Source organism: Octodon degus, unplaced genomic scaffold (assembly GCF_000260255.1).
Source record: "Octodon degus isolate 3935 unplaced genomic scaffold, OctDeg1.0 scaffold00010, whole genome shotgun sequence".
NCBI classification, from domain to species: domain Eukaryota; kingdom Metazoa; phylum Chordata; class Mammalia; order Rodentia; family Octodontidae; genus Octodon; species Octodon degus.
This window is the reverse complement of record NW_004524586.1, coordinates 21,185,988-21,207,752: the sequence shown is the minus strand read 5'-3', so window position 1 is coordinate 21,207,752 and position 21,765 is coordinate 21,185,988. Positions and strand designations below refer to the sequence as shown.

The 21,765-nt window shown below is 40.9% G+C and overlaps 2 protein-coding genes across 17 annotated transcripts in view; one reads left to right on the top strand and one right to left on the bottom strand.

Annotated features, from left to right (window-relative positions):
* Positions 1-4,080, top strand: part of LOC101573386 (deleted in malignant brain tumors 1 protein-like) — a 136,377-nt gene extending 132,297 nt beyond the window's left edge. For all 16 annotated transcript variants that reach the window (XM_023708922.1, XM_023708920.1, XM_023708919.1 and 13 more), the window contains one exon: positions 3,352-4,080. In XM_023708922.1, the coding sequence (XP_023564690.1) occupies positions 3,352-3,625 (274 nt within the window). In that variant the 3' untranslated portion in view covers positions 3,626-4,080. The remainder of the gene's footprint in view (positions 1-3,351) is intronic.
* Positions 4,081-9,116: 5,036 nt separating this feature from the next.
* Positions 9,117-21,765, bottom strand: part of Cuzd1 (CUB and zona pellucida like domains 1) — a 14,862-nt gene continuing 2,213 nt past the window's right edge. Inside the window, exons 2-9 of the mRNA XM_004625601.1 lie at positions 21,382-21,532; positions 19,761-19,975; positions 16,220-16,370; positions 15,499-15,713; positions 14,852-15,024; positions 13,257-13,648; positions 12,205-12,473; positions 9,117-9,289 (exon numbers count right to left, since the gene is read on the bottom strand). Of these exons, the coding sequence (XP_004625658.1) occupies positions 9,117-9,289; positions 12,205-12,473; positions 13,257-13,648; positions 14,852-15,024; positions 15,499-15,713; positions 16,220-16,370; positions 19,761-19,975; positions 21,382-21,532 (1,739 nt within the window). The remainder of the gene's footprint in view (positions 9,290-12,204; positions 12,474-13,256; positions 13,649-14,851; positions 15,025-15,498; positions 15,714-16,219; positions 16,371-19,760; positions 19,976-21,381; positions 21,533-21,765) is intronic.

Sequence of the window (21,765 nt, the reverse complement as noted above, 5' to 3'; positions counted from 1 at the left end):
TGATGGCGGTTTACAGTGGCGGAGTGTGTGGTGAGCAAGTGGTGCAGATAAGCCTAGGAGAAACCTAAGCGCTGTAGATGGCGGCCGCGGGTTCTGAAGACTCGGGAGTGCGTACGCCTGGCAGCCAGCTACAGCTAGAGACTCTCATCAAACATTTTAATAAAATCTTTTATGTTTAATAAAATTTTCTTTAAGTTCACTCTCCATCTTACAAAGTTGCTTATGTGTTTCTTCTTTGAGCTCTTCAAACACTTTCACATTCATTTTGGTTTTTGCATTCTCCATTTCAGTCCCTGTAAGAGCAGTTTTTGAGGAACAAGGGCAAGGATTGAGGAACACCTACTTGCCTTGCTTTTGCTTTCTCATATTTCTATTAGTTTTTCCTGTAGTTTGAAAAACAAGGTAGAAAAATTGTGTTGCTACTACCTCTTTGTTAAGTTGCTATTCTTCAGTGTCTGGATTCCAGGCCCTACAAAGCTTATGGTGTGCTTCCAGCCTTTACTGCACCATTTTCTCTCCTTGGCCCATCAGTTACTCAAAAGTATGTTGTTTCCTTTCCAAATATTTGGGAATTTTCAAGCAATAGTTCTGCTCTTAATCTTTAGCTTAATCAACTGGTCCACATTCCTGGTTTCTCCAGCCTTCTGGTATCTGCACTGTGCCTTTAGCTTCATGCTCACAACTTCACACATTGCCTTCCTGGGGTTGCACCTCCTGGCCTCCCAGGCCTTCTTCTGAAATCTGGGTGGAAGCCTTTCTGACCTCACAAGTCTTGTATTCAGCATGCACCTAAAATCAGTACCATGTGGTCAACACCAAGGTCTGCTACCAGCTGGACCAGTATCTAGGCATCCTTCTCTCTTGGTTGTCGGCATCAAGTGCCTAGTTGCTCAGTGCTATAAACTCAGTCCTGAGGAATGAGTTCCCTAAGCCACCACTATTCTGGGACCTGGTATTCTGAGGCTCTTTTCTCAAAGCAAAGTCTGTCATCTTTACAATCTTGAGACTGCAAAGAAGAGTCCTGCTGGTTCTTGTGATGTCTTCAGACTGTCTTTTCTATTGTCCTGTTCCTTTTCAGGAACCAAGCTCTCCACCTTTACTACTCCATTGTTACAGTCCATAATGTTATCACAGCTTTCTTTTTGGTCGAACTCACAGCATTTAAACGTCATTCTTCTGGGCTCTTTGCTCTTAATTTTCAACATAGATCTGGAAAAAAGTCCCCAACAATGGTCATGCCATTGTCTCAACATTAGACTATGTTGAATTTTTTTTTCTGCTAGATTAATTAATCCAGTACCCTTAATCTCAGTCTCAAGCAACATCCTGAGACAAGAAAACAATGCAGGCCCATTTCCTGCCAAAGTGTAGTACATATGTTCTGGAGTCCAACAGCCAGAGCAGTCCTTGTTTCTAAGTGAAACTTCCTGAGCCTGTTCTAACTGGATGCATTTCTACCAACATTCCAGTCTTCTGATATCTGACCAGAATCTCCCATCAAGTCACTGTGCAGCATTCCAGGGCTACTTCTTCAGCTATCATTTCCAAAGCTTCTAAATTCATCCTGCAAGCCAGTTCCAATGACTCCTGAACCACATGGCCAGGTGATGTCACAGCAACAGCACCATTTCCCAAACTCCTCTTAGTTACTTTTCTCATTGCTGGGACAAAGTCCTTAACACACACAAGTTAAAGGGGAAAATGTTCACAGCAACTCACAGTTTGTAGAGGTTTCAGTCCACAGTCAGTGGACTCCAAACCAGGGTGGCAAGGCAGAGGAGAAGCAGTCCATGGTGCGGCAGGTAGAAAGCAACAGCAGCAAGCCTCCCTTTCTCTTTTGTCCCCTGTAGGCTACAAGCCTTTTGGGTGATGTCACCCTACCCAGAGTGGGCCTTGCGTTGTCTCCACCCAGAACTATACTAATTCTGACCAGTGGACTAATTTAGTGTTGCACACCTTTAGTCTCAGTGTCACGTGTGTTAGAACCAGCCAGCTCCAAAAAGCCCCACCTGTGAGCATATAAGACATTGGGGATCAGATGGAATATCTGAATAGAAGCCACAATAATGAGAAAATACTAAACTATCCAAACATAATCATGAATTTATTGATTTCTCTTTGCAGATCCATCAATTTTTACCCCCTATATTTTGGTTCTCTGTCTGTTAGGTACATATGTATTAAGGATGGTTATATTGGATTAAATATTAATCCCTACCTTGGTTATCGTGGTGAAGGATCATCTTAGAGCACTGATCTTTAGTTGCTTTGTAATACATCTCTTTGTCACTTGTCACCCTGGTTCTAAAGTTACTTCTGTCTTAAATTAATACAGCTTCTCAAGGTTTCTTTTGATTGAGTTTTTTTTTTTTTTTTTTTTTTTTTTGTATTTTTAGAGAGGGGTCTACAGGGTGTTCAGGGTCTCACTAGTAAATCGGACTTCTAGTGATCAACCTGTTTACAGCTTCCCAAGAGCTGGGATTACAGGTGCATGTCACCACGCCCAGTCTCAATTGCCATCTCAGTGTGCCCTGGGTGTGCGACTGGCACAACAGGCCTGGGAATTGAACCCCTGTCCCCTGCACCTGCTTGCAGGCACTTTAATCTGGGTTGGTATTGTTACTGATAGTATATCACTCTCTATCCCTTTTCCTTTAACTGCACCTTTATATTTAAAGTGGTTACTTGTAGGCAGCATATATTTAGATCTTGTTTTTTTTTAATTTACTATGTCTTTAAATTATTTTATGATCATTTAAATTATTCCTGATCATTCATGTTTAAAATGATTTCTAATACTGTTAGATTAAAACCCACAACCTATTTACTCCATTCCCAATACCCTCCTCTTTGCTTCCTTCTCTGATTTTAATTGAGGATTTTGGTATGATTCCACTTTACCTCCTCTCTTTGGATTATTTATACTACTTTCTTTAACTTTTTCAGCAACTGTGTTATGATCTACAATATTTATTTTTAAATTAATCACAGTTCACCTTCAAATAATAAACCATTTATAAACCACTTCCCTTTGGATAAGATAGACTAGGTGTTTAGAAGACAAGCATTCTAGCTAAAATTTAATGACCTCATTTTCTTTCATTTTTTTATTTCACGGCCCCTTTCTATTTATGTATAGGAACAGTGGTTTTCCACTACAGTCATGTTAAAATTATAGTGGGAGTTGGAATAGGAGTGATAGCAGTTTCTGTATAAAAGAAAGAGTGTATAGAGGGAAAAGCTTCATTTGCAATTCAGAAATCTGGATTTCAAGCCTTCTTACTTGAATTAGAGTAAATTTACATCATGCTTTAAGTTAATCCTTTTTGGCCTTGATTTCTCCCCCATCAGGTGCATCAAAGACAACACCTACGTCAACCTTCACTCTCCACAGAAGAATGTGGCCCAGTTCAAGTTCAATGCCTTCAGCGTTCTTAACAGCTATGATATGATCTACCTGCAATGTAAGATCATCATGTGCAGAGAAAAGGACTACTCCTCCCGCTGTTCCCAGGGCTGTGCAGGGCGAAAAAGGAGAAATGCAGATCCCTTAGAGCACAAGGAAGAGGATACTGACCATTTCCAGATAGTGGGACCACTAGTGGTCCACAAAATATCCAGATAGAGCAAGACTAAAGTGTGATTTCTCCAATTTGTATGTGAATATATTAGAAATTAGGAGCAGTCTACTTCTTGCAGTGAAGCTGTGTTTGATAAATTAGAAATGATCCGTATAAACACAGGCAAGATAAACAGAAGTATTGCTGCTCTGAGGTTTATTAGTAAATAAATTTCTAATTACTGCACTTGTGAGGCAGTTCTACTTTCTAGGCTAAAAATGCTGATTTTCTCATTCTTCTCTATCAAGAAGTTAATAATTGATGTAAGGTGTACAACATGTTATTAAAAACAGGACTGTCTCCCTCTACCTCATGGGCAACTTAAAAACTTTTTTTTAATGATTACTTATTATTCAGATGCTAAAAGGTGGATGTTTCTTCTGTTGCTCTGGTGATGTGATAATTTTCAGATCTTGCTAACCATCTTATGAAAAAATAAACTAAGTGTCTGTCAGGAAGCCACTGGTCATTTTTCTTTAAACTCTAGTAATGAGACAGTAGAATCATTGACTCATTAAAACAAGCTTTAACTGGTCTTGTTTCAAAGGGAATAAATTGCAGGCCAGCTTTATTGGGTTGGGATTTCCAGTCCCTGCTTTCTGAGCTGCCAGCTCCTCCTTTGGTAGCGTTCTCAGTCTGTTTCTCAGCTCTCACATCATCCATGAAACCTGAGGAGCACATGAACAAACAGGGAACAATCCACAAGCTCCAGTGTTCTCCTGCTAGAGAACGACAGCACCTGCATTGCTTCCTGTGACAGGAAGGTGCCTGTCGTAGCCTTGCCAGTCTCAAGACTTCCTATAAATATGCAGACTTGCACACGGATGGCTTTGTTTTTGCTAAGAAAATGTATTAGCAATGTTTAAAATATGAACTCCTATCTCTAAAAAGTTGTTCCAGTTTTTGTCAATAAATAGAGATGTAAGAGATGAGGCAACAGTATTGTGAGGTCCCACAAGGCAATGGGCATTGTCTGGTGCACCTGGGAGCCACCTCTCAGCTTCTAAAAGACAAATATCTGACAAATAACCCAAAAGGCTGTTCTTTCTAATAAGAACACCTCAGTTCTGTCAGGAACATGTCCTTCATTGATAACTATGTTGGTAAAAATATGATGCTGATAATTATGTTGTGAAGTTCCCTCAAACACAGAGAAACTGATGAAATGTGGCCTCTGGCCAATATGGTGAACCAAACATCTTTAAATCAGGGTTAATCTTTAGCCACAGTAAACAATGATTTTTAGCATCTGACGTCTGTTTCACATAAATGATTCAAAGGAACAAATGAGTTGTTCCAACGAGTCATGGGATGGCAGAGTTGCTACTTTCCAAGGATCAACACGCTACTAACCATGCCTATCCATAATGTGTTGATGAGGTAGACAGAGGCTTAACAGCTGTCAAAACCTAGCATGGAGGGCTGGGGATGTAGCTCAGTGATAGAGAGCATGGCTAGCATGTGTGAGGCTCTGGGATCAACCCACAGTATTTAAAAAAAAAAAAACACCTAAAAGAAAGAAAACAGCTAGTAATATGACTGCCAACAAACCCTTACTATGAAAAGTACTTACAATAAAAGGATTAATATTTAATCAGTCAATCAACCCCAGTGAACTTCTACATCAAGTTTACTTGGTATGGTTCAAGGGCCCAGATTTAGGAAGTGACATGCTCTAAAAGTATTACAGGTGATTCTTAGGAGCAATGAAGCTTTAAAGCCAAGCTAAATTTCTTCAACATCCCATGCCCTTTGGAGCAAAACGCTTCTTTTCAAGGCCTGCAACAGAAGAATACCAAGGATGTACACTGAAAAATCTCCAGGAAAACCTCCTCTCTTTGTCAAAAGGATGGGCAAAGAGATAATCCAGTGATTCAGGAAAATTTTGGACTAAAATTGTCCTATTCCAGCTAAACACCAGGGATTTCCTGAGCCCCACTCTACCTCCCAACCTGCAGAGGTTGAGTGCAGAGCCTAACCCCATCATGCCTCTTCTGTCCTTCCTTCCCTCACAAGGAGGAGGTCAAAGGCAAGGTGGAAATGTGGATGTACATCATCTCCAGACAGTAGTAGAACCCTCACCTTCACACATCCTGTCAGATATGGACCAGGTGGGAAGACTCGATTTCCTGGGGAAAGGATGAGGCACTCCTTTCATTCTGTGTTGGTGAGATCAGGCCTAGGCCATGGGTGAGGAAGCAGGGACAGGTCTTTTCCTCCTGCTTGACAGTAGCAAGATGACCCCACCCCTCAGGGCAGCTGAGCCCAAGTGGATAGCCTGGATTCCAGTCCCTGCCTCCTCTAGTTGGCATGAGCCAGGTATTCTACTGACCCTCCCTTTGTTTCTAGCCTTTCTGAAATATTTGAAGGACATCTCTTGTGTATAGTAGAGAGGTCGATTTGTCTTAGGACACATTTTGAAATCCTGTTTAGTAAGCTGTTTATTAGCTGTTTTAGGAAGCGAGTGCAGTGACTCCTCAGGGGTGTCACCCAAAGCCCACTTCAAACTGTCTGTCATCCATTCTCCAGGCTGCTAGAGATCACTCGTGGCTGATGGCTCTTAGTGTCACTTCTCCCCTTGAATCTTCCTCAACTCAAGACATCTGTCTTGTCCAAGTTTATAGCCATAACTTGACCAAAGAGAGGGATATAAAGTCTGAGCACTGCACCTCAATGGGATGTCTCAAGAGCTAACCTGTCAACAGGGAATTGGCTTTATGCAGCTTTAACTGCAGCTGCCCCCAGTTCATTGGGTCACAGTCCTGCCTCACCCACCACTCACAGGCTGACTCTGAACATCCTTCTCAAGAAACCTCTGAGTCCCTGCGCATTTTCCGAAATTCCCACCCATGGTAGTCAGAGCCAGTGTGGATCAAGAAACAAGTCCTAACATGCAAGGGCTTCTGGTACCGGCACTGAGAATTCTTCATTGATAGGGGACGGAACAGGGATGACCTGACTGTGCAGATATTGTTTAGCTCCCACCACACCAAGGAAAACAGTAGTTGCTACCATCCTGTGTTAGTTGATACATTGTGTTAACTTGGCTGAATCAGCTCTAGCAGTTCTCAGCATGGGGGTCTAGCCCTGCAGGTGGGCAGGGCCCAGGAACTGAGAAAGGCTTCCTGCCGCCCTGCCTGCGCGCTTCCGTGGAGAAGTCCCAGTCTTCAGAGGAGCTTCACCTTCGCCGCTCCACCACTTTGGAAGAGCTATGATCTCTGCCATGGAGCGCCAGTCTTTGCAGTCAGCATAGAAGGAAGACAGAGGGTTGGTGGACGCCGCAGATGCTGCTCCTCCTCTGCTCTTCATTGTTTTCTTTCAATGAACTATTGTCATTTGCCTTGGAGCCAGCAGAATATGGACTGAACCCTCCAGTAACTGTGAGCTAAATACACCTTTCCTTCCTTCATTTTGAGTGTCGAGTATTTGTCCCAGCAACGAGTAAAAAGTAACTAAGACATCCCTATTTTAAATTGTGGAGATGTGGACAGCACACCTGACCAGGTTAAGTGTGAAGAACTACAGGCCAAGCTACCAACTCTATATCCAAGGCATCAATATACTTCTTCCTAAAGAAAAAAAATTAATGTAGAGTATGAGCTAGGGAGATAGCTCTGTGGTCTAAGTGCCTGTCTCGCAGGCACAAGGACTTGGGTTCAATCCCCCAGTACCACAGGCCATGCTGTCCCAGAACCCCAGGTACACCGCACCAGCCACTGAAACCAAGCATGGTGGTGCACACCTTTGATCCCAGCATTGGGGAGGCTGAGATAGGAGGATCACAAGTCAGAGCTGTGTAGCAAGACCCTGTACCAAATAAATTAATAAATATTTTTAAAAGTAAAAAATAAAATGTAGTGTACAGTTGGGCGTGGTGGCACACATCTATAATCCCAGCACTTAAGAGGCTGAGGCAGGAGGATCAACATGAGTTCAAGGCCAGCTTGAGCTACATAGTGAGTTCAATGTTAGCCTAAACTAAATAGAAAGACACTGTGTCAGAAAAAAAAAGAATGGTGGTGTACACACTGACAATGACTTGGTGTAGCTCAGCACCTCCATGTCAAAGAGTCTTCAGGGATTCCAGGTAGTACAACTTTCTGCTCTAGGGAGCCTCAATCTTTAATAATTTAATAATTAATATTTAATAATTTTATTTCTTACAACAGTTCATGCCAGATTTACCTTCTGTTTACCTGCCCTGTTGGTCAGCAAAGAATGTTCAGTCATTCCCTTTTGGAGAGACATCTGTAAGGAAGCCACCAAACCAAGCTATCATGCTGTTTTAAATACTGAATGTTCTTTACCCCTTCTAATTAAATTTCAGGTGTTTTGGTATTAGAATAAAAAAGAAGCTTGTGATAGAGTTAAGGTTTTGTTTTGGTTTTTGGTGGTACCAGGGATGGAACTCAGGACTTCGTGCTTGCCAGGCAAGCACTTAGTCCACTGAGCTATCTCCCCGGCCCTGCAACAGATTTAAGTTTTATGGATGAACATAAAGAAGACTCATTGCATGGCTACTTGGTAAGATATTTACAAGATCTGCATAGAGATATGAAGAGCAAAAAGGAGACAACTTGGCTTGATTTGAAGCTGAAGAATCTTCCAGCAGGACTTACTCTGGGAGAGGGCAGTTTGTCACGTCATTGCGTCCTCTCTCCCGCAAACTGCATGCAGTGAGCGTTCACAGAGCTACAGGGAGTGGTTGTGGGCACCCAGGAGTGGAGATGCCTGTTTGGATGACTACTAGAACCAGAAATTGTGTGTATTGCTAGGTGACGAGGAAGCATTGACAGTATTACTTGTCTAACATAATTAGCTTCAACGTTTTAATATTTGCTCACCCATGACACACAGGAACTTATCAATCGCAGCTGGCTACTCCTTGCTAGCATGATTAATCATTGGCCTTGGTATTCGATGATACAAGGAAAAAAGATGACTTTATTTCATTAATCCATAAACTATGAAGTCTCTTGTTTCATGTCAGGTTCTTCCCTACTTTTCTGAGCTGCTTAGGGTGAGAAACACTGAGGCTATGCTCAGCAGTAGAACACGGGAAGCAAAGCAACTGCGCCGCACTCTTCTACGCTTCCGTTTCAGGTATTATGACTTCTAATGTTTCTAAAGTAACCTATTTTCCATTTCTTATTTGCATTTTACACTTGGGTTGTTTATCTAGCACCTGAAAAACAGAAGCATTGAACTTGGAGACTACTTTTCTGTTCATCTGGTATTTGATTAAAGTGTTTCGTGTTTATGAAAAGAGATGCTTCTAATTCATGTAATGACTTCAGTTCCTCAGAGGAGAGCTAACGGACATAATATTTGTTCATTTCAGACATCTTTTAATGAAATATACTGACACAGTGACATAAAAGCCTGTGCATCACTTTTTCAGGACCTTCCTACTTTATTCATAGCCTGGATAGCCACGAGGTATCACTTTTTCAGCATGATGGAGAAAAGCATTTTGCTTAGCACTAAGCCGGCTAGTTAATAGCCCTGCAGCCTCTGGTATTTGTAGCCTGTCTGTTGCTTTATAAAATGCATCAGTGTCATTGTAGCCACAATCACTACATTCAGAGCAAGGACCATGAATGAGAACAGATGTAGACTGTTGAAGGGCTGGCTCTGTGTTTCCTCTGCAGGTGTCTGGTGCAGAATTCCTGTAATTGGAAGCATAAAAACAGTATAAAACCATTACAAAATGTTGGTGACATTCATAATGCCTCTACACACCCTTTAGCTCTTATGCATGAGTTAATATATAACTCCAAAACACCACTGGGAAACCATTATCAAATACTTTATTAACTTGTGTTTATGTTAAATATATTTATTTCAACTGCTTGACTTAATTTGGTTCCTTAAGGTAATACAAAAATGTGAAGTTCAAGTATAACAATCAAATGGAAAAACAATGACCATTTATTAATGATCATTGTTTTCCACAGTTGTCAAAATATATTTAGCCAGCAGGAAACAATTTTATTTATTCCCTTGAAACAGGAAAGGGAGGGGCTGGGGAGATGGCTCAGTGGAATAAGCGCTTCTCTGGTAAGCACAAGGGCCTCAGTTCAATCCCTGGTTCCGCCAAAAAATAAAATAAAATGAAACAGGAAAGGGATAATTTTCTAATATATAGAACATTTCCATTGTCACCAAATTTTTGATTCAAAAATTTTCAACTAACTTCACACTTCTAGAGATGCTCTGCCCTGAACTGTGCCACAAACGCTCTCCTACTATGCATTCACCTTGAATGCCTTTCAGTGAATGTGTTTATTCAAGTTACTGAATTTAATTTTTGTTGGTGCTCTGTTCTTTTTGCCAAAGAAATGTTTTACTGTAAGCCAGAATCACTCCTTTAAAAACACATGCTACAACTACTAATAAATAGATACACTATAGGATTCTTTAGTGCCACAATCACACCAAAGACAAACTCTTCAAAGATTTTCTTTTGCTTCCTTGTGGCTTATCTTAAGCCATTTAGTTATGGCTTATCCTAGAGTAGTCAACATCACCTCTTTCCCCTATAATCTTAACTAGTTTCGGGTGCCAAGCCTTTACAAAGGAGCTGAGTTGCTTGTGTCAATAGAGTAGATTCTCTGTTTTTAAAAAAAGTGACTTTAGGAGCCAGGCATGGTGACATACAGCTATAATGCCAGCACTTGGGAAGCAGAGACGGGGAGAGCTGTGAGTCCAAGGCCAACCTGGGTTACATAATGAGTTCAAGGCCATTCTGAATTACAAAGTGAGACCCTGTTTCAAAAAGAAAGAAAGAAAGAAAGAAAGAAAGAAAGAAAGAAAGAAAGAAAGAAAGAAAGAAAACTAACTAACTTTAGCTGGACATGGATCCTGTAATCCCAGCAGTCTGGGAGGCTGAGATAGGAGGAGTGTAAATTCAAGCCCATCCTGAGCAACTGAGTGACTTAGAACCTGCTTCAAAATTTAAAAAGGGCTGGGAATGTAGTGTGAAGGTGCCGGATTGAACCCTCAGTACCATGAAAAAGAAAAAAGGAAAAGAAAGAAACAACAAAATGATTTTTTCCCAATAAGCTCTTCTATAGAATGCTGACTGACTTTTTTTTTTTTTTTTTTTTTTTTTTTTTTTTTTTTTTTTTTTTTTGAGAGTTAAAATACTTCTTACGAACAGCAAATAAATATATGAAAAATGCTCAGCATCACTGGTCATTCCAGAGATGCAAATTAAAAGAGCGCTGAGATTCCATTCCACTGCAGAAAGAATGGCTATTATCCAGAAATCAACTAGTAATAAATGTGGGAAGGGCTGTGAGGAAAGAGGAGCCCTTCTTCACTGTTTATGATGTAGACTGATACAACCGCGGTGTCAATGAGTGTAGAGATTCCTCAAAAAACCAGGACTACATGTTCTACTTGACCCAGCTATTCTCCTTCTTGGCATTTTTCCAAAAGAATTAAAAATGTCGTAGCACAGAGATATATGCACACCCATGTTCATACAGCACAGTTTGTGGTAGCCAAATGTAGGACACAGCCCCAGTGTCCATCATTAGGTGAGTGGATAAAGAAGACATGGGTTTTTATGCAATGGAGCACTACACTGCCATATGGAAAGACAGGCTCAAGCCAGTTCTAGGTAAATGGATCCACCTCGCGCCAATTCTCCTAAGTGAAATAAACCAGCCACACAGGTAAGCACTGCATTGTTTCTCTGGTGTGAGAAACCAAAAGTATAAATAAGGACCAAAATGCATGATAGGTACTCTGAAATTGGAAGATGTTCAAATGGGTAGGGGAATAAAGGAGAGGGCAGTGGAAAAGGAAAGAAAAGAAATTTTTAAAAAATGAGAAAAGAAGGAAAAAGTGGAAACAGTGCTTTTGTACATGGGGAAAGGAGGAGAGGTTAAAGAGAGGTAAAGGAATGGGGGGGGAGAAATAAGTTATATCATGTACAAGTCTAAATTCTCTATGATGAATGTGACCACTATGAATATCTAAAATGTACCAATAAAATCTGATCGGAGGGGAAAAAACATTGCTTCTGATTTAGTTTTGGGCTATGGTGTCTACACCAAACAGGAAGTGAAAGGAAATTCGATCTCATATACTCAGAAGTTATGTGACCACGGGTGAATCACCAGAGTTTCATATTTACACTGTACCCAGTATGCATATTATCAACTGAAGAAAACCAGTATTTACCCTCTGTGCTTAGAAGTCACCACTTATTTACTAAAAGCTTCATCATAAACCCCTGAAGTGTACATCTTAAAAACAACTGCATGTTATAAGCCAAGCAATGGGGGGGGGGCGGTCCGACAGCTCAGTGCATTAAAGTGCCTGCTTAAGGCAGATGCAGGGACGGGGTTCGACCCCAGCATGCTGTGCAGGCCCCACCCCCAGGGCACAGAGACAGCAATTGAGACTGGGTGTGGTGGTGCATGCCTGCAATACCAGCACTTGTGAGGCTGAAAACAGGAGGATCAGTATGAGTCCGATCTACAGAGAGACTCTGTAGACCCTGTACTAAGTACACACACAACATCATCATAGGACAAGCAATGTTCTTAGATCATGAAATATCTTTCTTTACCTGAATTTCCACTTGCACTGCGATCCCTTTTCAAACGAATGGGTCCTATGATAGAATCAGTCTTCCACTTGTATGAAGAAATATCTCGTTTCCTTCTAGTGACACAGCCTTGATTACAGCGAGACTGGTGGTCATCACTATCACATATGAAAATCTTACACTGCAGATACACAGAATTCAGACTTCTCAAGAATTTAAAGGAATTAAACTGGAATCTTCCATGGTGTCCAGATAAGGGATACACCTTACAAGTCTCATCTCGACTACACCTGAAACAGAATTTATGAACACATTCAAAAGATACACAGTAGTTCCTCTTTCCCATACTAGGATAGAAGAGATGATACCAAGTTTTCGATAAACTAATTTATGAATCTACAAGTTTCTCTAGAAAGACAACATCTGTGGCTCACACTATAGTGAGCTAAAACTATGGATCTGATTCCTAGATAACACAGTAAGGTTCCTCCTAGCATTGAAATTCCTGTCCATGTGAACAAATCAGAAAATTGACACCTATGAATGGACAGTCAAACACTGCCTCTCATACTTGTTATTAATATATCAGCCTGGCTGACTCCATAAAATCTATGAGCTTTCTAGGTGAAAAAAGGGAAACTTCCCTTCAAAGAAGAATTTTATACTTCTAAGAGTGCTACATACCTTTTCCTGAAGATATTATGTTGTAAACGGATGATTACTGATTATGTTATGTAATCTTTAGGTTTTTGTTAAAAGTAACCAGATATACAAAATCAAAAATATAAAGAGGTCCCCCTTGACAAAAGTTAAATTTGCTTTTGTATTTGTAAATACCCTTAAATTTCTAGATATGAGCTATGTCTATACAGACGATTTAATTTAAAATTTTGTGACATGTACACAGAAATTATATTTCCTAAAATAATTAAGATCAATTTAATTAAATTAAAGAAATAAGGTGAACTTAAACTGCGTGATAATAGCACTCTATATATACAAAAATATTATTTTATTAAAATCGCTATTACTCCTGAGAAGGAATATCGGACATCCGTTGTGCAGCTACATACCCACTCTTGATCAAGTCATAAGTTGGAGAACCAAAGTCAGATGTAGGAGAGGCTATGCAGGCATCGAGAAACACCACCAAGTTTGAATCTGAGGTATGCAGAGTGACTTCGACAAAAAGAGTTTGGTTCAAATCCACATAATATGGGGACTGCAATATAGGGTTTTCAAATGAATTAGATTCAAAAAGAGCCATGCTTGTGTTGTATTTGCCCAGCACATTTTGATTTTGTATTACATCATCTTCTGTTATGTACATTATCTCCACGGTGGAATTATATTCCATTTCACATTTCACGACAATCTGCAGATGTTTCTGACGGGTGATCACTGCAGAACTTGGGGACACAAGGAAGCTGATTACGTTGGTGTAAGTAATTGAATGTTCTTCTACCTGCAGAACAAGATGGAATTCAACCCAGTAATATTTTAGAGCACACATGTGAATGACTTTTACAGATAGAGACATACTTTTCTTAAATCTTAAGAGCTTTTGTGTCAAACTACTATATGCCTTAAATGTCTTATTGAAGAAATATTTAGGGACATGAACAATGATGTGAAATGAGAGATACAGCTTGGAAATAGAATTGAACAGAAGTTTTTCAGTTACATGAAAATCAATTTTAGGCCAGGTATTATGGTAAATAGCTGAATCCCAGCACTCAGGAGGCTGAGGCAAGAGGATCACGTAAATTTGAGAACATCTAAAACTACATAGTGAGTTCAAAGTCAGACTGACGTACATAGTGAGACCCTGTCTTTAAAAAAAAGTCAATTTGGGGCTGGGGAGATGGCTCAGTGGAATAAGCGCTTCCCTGGCAAGCACAAGGGCCTGAGTTCAATTCCCGGTTCTGAAAAAAAAAAAAGGCTTTAAAGCCTAGAACATATTCTTAACATGAGCAGTAAGTGTACCTAATCAGGGAGCTTCCCAAGCATGTAGGCAGGAGCTCCATAGTGTTTCTCAACTGTCTTCTTCAATGTAACCAAACCTGTGTGCATTCTTGCCACACAAAAGTGATTTACTTCTGTCCTCAAGTCCTCTTATAATGCACTCATTCTTTTCTTTTAGATTGTTGCTTAAAGTCCTGAGTGAAAAGCTTACAGTAGATGCCCTAACGGGATCTGGAAGTTGAAAAGTGCCTGAAACCTTGAATCCAAATTCTAAAGCATGTAGAACAAATCACACACTTACAGTACATTTTTTCATAGTTAAAATAAGGACAATATTTTTATTAACTGTCTTTATAAAGGAAGACGATCTTTAAAATTTAGCTCAATTTTTACTAAATATAGATGTAAAGTGTTTGTGCAGAAAATGTACCTAGGCATTCAAATTCTCTCTCATGGATTTTCAGAGATTTTTACCCTCTGGGGGAAAAGCAAAACACCTGCTACCCTGAAAATGGATGGAACAGCTGGCATTTATGTCTGGATGACTGCGAGCACTTGTGCGTCTCCACATGTTCATCGTGTATTCAGCCATTAAGAGCTGGCCATGCTCTGTGGAAACAGCTAGCAAGCACTGATTACGCTCACTGTGTTACCAGCATTTGGTGCCATTTGGCAGACCCCATCGGTCAGTGTTTCACTTTACCTTTTTGATGGTACCACATTCCTCCAGAGGAATAGCAAATTCCACGACGTTTGATACTTTTGGTCTGCAAGTTGGGTCATTTAGTTGTAAGTTATTCTCATCATAGTTAAATGACTCTAGATAGGATTTGCTTAGAATAACTCTCATCTTGTCAGAGTCACAAATTAAAGATGCTGTTGGGAAAACAAAGAGGGAAAAGGATGATCATGTTTGTAATGATTAGGAACTCTGGATCTTAGACTTCCATGTGCAGGTGAGTCTATGGACAGCCAAAAAATCCACATGCCCCTCAATGTCACCTGGAAGATTAAGATAGCTAAGTCATTGAGAACTAGTCCCTATTTTCTACAGAAATCTTTTTCAGGGTAAATAAAATTATTTATTTCTTCTTTTTTTTTTTTTTTTTGTGGAACCAGGGATTGAACTCAGGCCCTTGCACTTGCAGGGAAACGCTCATTCTACTGAGCCATCTCCCTGGCCCCTGTTTATTTCTTCTTATATTAAGCAATGCACAGAAATGATTGTCAAGCCTCAGGTTATAACAATATTCCCAAATGTACTTAACAAGCTTGTGCTTAAGGCTAACCACAGGGAGACAGTTTTTATGGACAGCTTGAAATTGCCAAGAAATATAAAATACAGCTTACTAGTGTTGACGTCTGCATAAATTGACGTGTAGGAAGCAGAAAACCCCCGGTAGGAATTGGCATAATCTGTAGACAACACGACAGTCAAGGAGTCTGAGGAAGATTCAAAGGTGGGTGCCACGCGGCCACAGACTTGTCTCATCAGGTCGGACTTTGTAGTGGGGCCATCATAGACAGCAATAAAATCAAATCTGCACTGGTCATCTACTTCTAGGCTAAAGAAAAGAACTTCTGGTGAAAAAGGTTTTAAAACATATTCAAAATCTACTGGCACAGTACATTTACATTCCTAAGAGATTCTGATTGTTATTACAATAGCATCTCAGGGATATGATGATGACAAGTCTGGGATTTTCTCACTTAATGGGACCTCCAAATATTCAGAAAAATAGTCAACTAGACTCTCAGTGCAATAATATTGCTGAGAGTCTTCCTTTCTATATCAGTTCCTTGAAAAGTTCCCACCCAGGGAGGCTGTGTGCGACTGCTTCTTTTCCCTAGGCTCCCTAGTTGCCAGGTAGCTTTACTGCATTTGCTCCTCTCTTCACAGAGACCACATTGGTCAAGAAATGGCCGTGACTCATCCACATGGTTGACACTGGCAAAGGATCTACAAAGTGCAGTATAGGGTTTCAGGGTAAATCCTGAGTGGATTTGACTGACCTTGGCAGATATAAAAGTTACATTTTTGGTTATATAGGAAGTGGTCCCCAGCACTTACAAAATCTCTTTGAAGTCCAATCTTATCTTGTAACCCTTTTCCACTTGTATGTGCCATACACAATAAGCCAGCTCAGGGTGTGGCCGTGGATAATTGGGACTGGTGAAGGAGCCCTCCAAAGTGTTCAGGTAACCACCACAATCTGGAACTGCTGAAAGAGATATGAAGGTGATCAAGAATGTCAATCAAGAAGGAGTTTTTTGTTTTTTGTTTTTTGGCTACTTCAGGCTGCCTTAAGGGAAGGTCTGGTACAGCTTCTGGAGCTGGGAATCGAACCACGGTCCTATGTGCCTGCATGCATTTACCCAAGTGGCACTTGAAACAACTGAGCTATCCAGCAAAGACAAAGTTGAGAAGGATTTTTTTTTTTCTGATCAAGGAGATTATGAGACCACAGAGAAAAGTGATCAATGATGTAGAGTGTGCCTAAGGAGAGTCACATGGAGAGAAAACATTCTCTCAGGCTTTCACAGAGAGCACATTGGTCAAGAAATGGCCGTGACTCATCCACATGGTTGACACTGGCAAAGGATCTACAAAGTGCAGTACAGGGTTTCAGGGTAAATCCTGAGGGGATTTGACTGACCTTGGCAGATATAAAAGTTACATTTTTGGTTATATAGGTCTTGTTTTATCTTGGTCTTAACCATCCAGCAGAAAAGTATAAAAACGAGGTATAAAAAGTAAAGCCATATTGAAATGCTGAGCTGTAAAAGGCTCAAATCAACAACTGACATAGCCAGTCATGTGGATAACCCACTACTATCATAGACTACTGGACTATATTGGATTACTTTGCTGAATTCACACACCTACAATAGATGAATCGCAATGGAATACCAATCTCTGACAAAAGTAAACAAAAAAGAGGGATATAAATGAAGGACCATTTTGTAGTGAAAGTATATATGTGTATGTACAAAATAGCATAGATATACAGCTACTTTCTCTTAATTCAATGAGAAGAAAGATTTGTACTAATAGTGTTTAGACAAGATATCATGTCTGTATCTTTTTTTGTCCCTGTCCCTCATGTCTGTATCTTGTTCTATGAATAACTACTACAAAGAAAACACTATGCAATATATTAATTATTGTAACTGTCCTACTAACCTGTTTTGAAACTGTCTCATTGCTACTTCTTTCTCAATAAAATTAATATAAAAAACAAAAAAAGAATGTCAATCAAAATAGAGGCTTCTTTCAATTCCTGCACAGTGGATGGAGTTTAACATGTCCTCCCCGGGTGTAATTTCTTCTTTGTCTTTCCCAGGGACTACATATTTAGATGTTGACTGTTCTTTATCTATAAAATTTCTGCCCTTTGATGCAGGGCAGAGAGCAGATCTTTATCTTGCTCCAAATGAGTAATACCAAATGTATCACAGCTGTGGAGGCTGTCTGTTACCTGGAAACAGAAACTAAACTCACACTCTTAGACCAACATTGGAGTCTCGTCCTCCCTTCACTCCCACCTTTCCATCTAGATCCATGTGCCACTAGGAAGCAGCCTTCTGCCCCAGCCTCTTCTTTCTTCCCAGATCTGCTCAATCCACTGGCTCTACCATCCATTCCTGCTCTGCTACTTCTGCACCGCCCTATCCTGGCCATGCTATTGTTCAAAGCGCAGCTCAGATGCACGCTTCATAACAATGCTTTCTATCCTTCTCTGCCCTATTAAGTACCTAAGTAAGCAGCAGGACAAATAAAGCAATACTGAAGGCTCTTTCCAGGGACATATGAAGTCGTCTAGACTGGTAAAATCGTAGGGTAGGTGTCAGGTAAAAGGGCTAGGCACCAAGTTTAAAAAGGTGGTCTGGGTCTAGCTTGGGATGAATCTTGACTCCTCCACTCTAAAAATTTGGTGGCACCAAGAAATCTATGATTGGGCAGGCAAGATAGTTCAGTGGACTAAGGCACCTGCTTAGGCACACTTAGGCAAGCACAGGGACAGTGGTTCAATCGCCAGCACCACATACCTATCCAGCTCTGCTCACAGGGCAGGCTGAGCTGGTCAGAGTACAGTGGTTCATGCCTATAATCCCAGTGCTGGGGAGGCTGAAAGCAGGAGGATCACTATGAGTCTGAGCTGCATAGTGAGACCCTGCAACAATCAAATACATTAAAAAATAAGAAGAAAGAAAAAAGAAATCAATTAGTTAAGCAAAAGACTATCGGGGGGCCAGGGAGATAGCTCAGTAGAATAAGCGCTTCCCTGGCAAGCGCAAGGGCCTGAGTTCAATCCTCGGTTCCACCAAAAAAATTAAATCAAATTAAATTAAATTTAGAAAAAAAGACTATCAGGGTCTTCTCTAGGCCTTGGAAAGCAAACCAGAGTGGAATATTTCCCACAATCCCACTTACTTCCTCAAATTCATGACATTCTGCTATGGGTAAAAATGGACTTTGGATACTGCACATGTAGAACTACATAAAATGAAACTATCTAATAAAATAAAGGCAACTCCACACAGGTTCCATACTTTTCTTGTTAGAATCACCGGGGGGACTTGATAAACATGAAGGGTAACAGCTCCAATCTTCATCCAATGTTCTAAATCATCATTGCAAAAGTCTCTGCATCATTACTTCAGAGGCTGAATGTGGGGTCTCTACTGGGGACACAGCATCTGACCATCCCAAGCCCTCTTCCCCACTGCAGGAGCTTCCCCCCAGAAGCAAGGAATCAGAATTCTCATGGTGACCAAACCAGTTCTTCAGGTTATTTGATGCACGGCCCTGGGAAAGAACTGTGCCTCTCCCAAGCAGAGAGGTCCCGGAGGGAACAGCTCAAACTAAGATTGAAAACCCCAGAGCTGAAGCAGGCATAACTTGTGTTTGCAGACGCGTAGGAAAATAGGGAGAAAGATGAACAGGCAAGGTATAATATGTGCACAACAGGGCATTATTCAGCCATGAAAAGGTCACAATTTTGTCATTTGTAGAAAAATGAATTGATCTGGAAATTGTCATATGGAGCACAGTAAGTCAAACTTAGAAAGGCAAATGTTACATAAAAAAGATGACAGGAAAACCATGATTAGACAAGAGGACGGGAGGAAAAGGGAAGGAGTGAGGTGCCAGGGTAGATAACAGGGGGCAGGAATATAATAAAAATACATTGTATACATTGAAATGTATGAAAAAAAAGTATGAAATGAGGGGTCAAGTTATGTGCTTCTATAAATCTGTCAAAAAAACCCTCATTCATCTGTATAACCTATGTACACTAATAAAAAATTGGCAAAAAATAGAATTTTTCACAGTATCTTAAATGTAGGAACAACCTAATATGCATTCAAAAATAAATGGATAAGTGATGACTGCTTATAGAGAGGCAGTGCATTGTTATCAAACCTTGAATATGAGGGAGATTTTGGCATATGCTATGACATGGATGAACTTTGAAGACATTTTAAGTGAAATAAACTGGTCACATAAATAATATTTTATAATCAAATAGATCGTGTAAATAAACAAATATTGCATAATCAAAAAAGAAGAAGAAGCGTAGGAAAAGGATGTTTAGATAGCAACTTACAGGTGTCAGGAGAGAAGAAGTAGTAGAAGAGGAAGATAGCTCTTTGGACGCTTGCAGAGTCTGTGATTATTTGAAATGTGAGTGTATTAGATGATGATTCAAAGACAGGAACAAAGTCGTTTGCACTGCAGACTTCCCCCAGGAGGGGTCCATTGGTAGAGCTTCCATCAAAGACTTTAATGCTTTCACTGTCACATGCTCCCTCTGGATCCAGCCTGTGAACAGAACATACTTGAGGTGGGCGAAGAGCCACAGGTTAGGTGGCTTCAGAGAGCAGAGTCAACTGTTCACATTGGCATGTTGATTTGTACAACACTGGCACATCTCAAAGGCTTATCGGCGTCCACACCACCTTCAGGATTAAACCACACACCACCAGCCTCTATGGGACTGGGAAGCTGAACTGATTTACTTACATCTCACATGCAGTAAACGGTGGAGGTGGGTCTAGAAGCCAGGATTCTGTTCTTGTCCCTATTTCCATCATTCCTGTTCCCCCTGCCCAGGAGACTCTAGGGAAAACCTTCTCAATTAGAACTGATCCCACTGGAACTTTGATAGCCAAGGCTGCTGAAGGAAGTCCCTCTTCTCCCACAGCCACCTCTGTCAGGGTAAATTGAAGCTTAGCGTCCCCGTGGCTTTTCCTTCCCTGTATCACCACCTCCTCATTCTGAAGGATGCCTCATCCCATGGTGTGTCCAGAAGGCCCAGATTCCAGCTTACTGCCTGTTCTGACAGGTTCTCCCCCAAATGTCTACAGAGGTTGTATATCCAGGATGGCATAAAGCAAGTATTACAAGGGCTGAGAACTCTGAGTTCCCTTCCCACCTTTGTGGCTTAACTGCTATTGGACAAGTAATTTAGCTTTCCTTGACTTAAGTTTTCTCTTCTAGCAAATGAGGAATGTCACAGCATACTTTTTTGCTTTTTGTCAAGTTTACACTATTCTTAAAACACCACAACATACATAAAGCACGGGCCACATAGAAAGTGCCTAATAAATGTTAAATGTTATCTTTCACGTAACTTTGTTCTTCCCACTTTTCTGTTCTTTCTCTTTACATACCAAAAATACAGTATGCCTTTTGATAGCTCTAGCATTCCAGAAAGGTAAAAAGCCCCCTTTCTGGTTTGATTCCTTTTGTGTCAACCCATCCAACTTCAGTGGTGAAGCCCACAAAGTGACCAGTGGTATCAGTGTCACTTGGGATTCTGTATCTCTACAAATTCTCAGGTTTCACTCCACATCTGAATAAGATGGTGGAGCCCACCACCTTGTGCCTGGAGGTGGGACGAGACATAGAGCACCAAGTACTGAGTGCTGACTAAGAGCACCGAGATGGGGTGAGAGTAGGAGCTATGGTCCCAGTCCCACTTATTACTGTGGGACCTTGGAAGCACTAAGTGCATTCTGGAGGCATTCTTATCTACTTACTGAGACTAAAAGACTGCAACTCACCACCATGACCATCATCGTCATCATCAATGAATGTCAAATATTATTATCACCATCGTTATCTTTAGCATGGGAATTACTACCATCTCAACCACCTCCAGCTGCAGCTGAATTCTGTAGCCAGAGGCCAAGCTCCCTCTTTGAAAAGCTGAAGATTCTCCTTACTGGACATGGGAAAAGATGATTCTGATGCTCTTGTTCTCTGATCTTTCTATTGTCCAGGTGCAGTTCTCAGAAGGATTGAGTTCCAGGATCATGGCTTTGTGTGTGTCTGCCAGATTGGCCCCTCCCAGGTTGGCAGTGCAGCTTGATCTGCCTGGGAGAGAACACAGTTGTTGCTGAGGACAGGCCCAGCCCTGTCCCCTCCTGCAGCTGATTCCCGAATGCTCTACCCCTACAAGCATATAGTTAATCACAAATGCTACATTGTTCATTCCATACCAAGTCTCTACCAATAGATTTTTCCCTCTTGGAGCCCTTGAGATTTTCTACATGTGGCCCATCAAGAAAGAACATGTGAGGCCGGGGAGATGGCTCAGTAGAATAAGC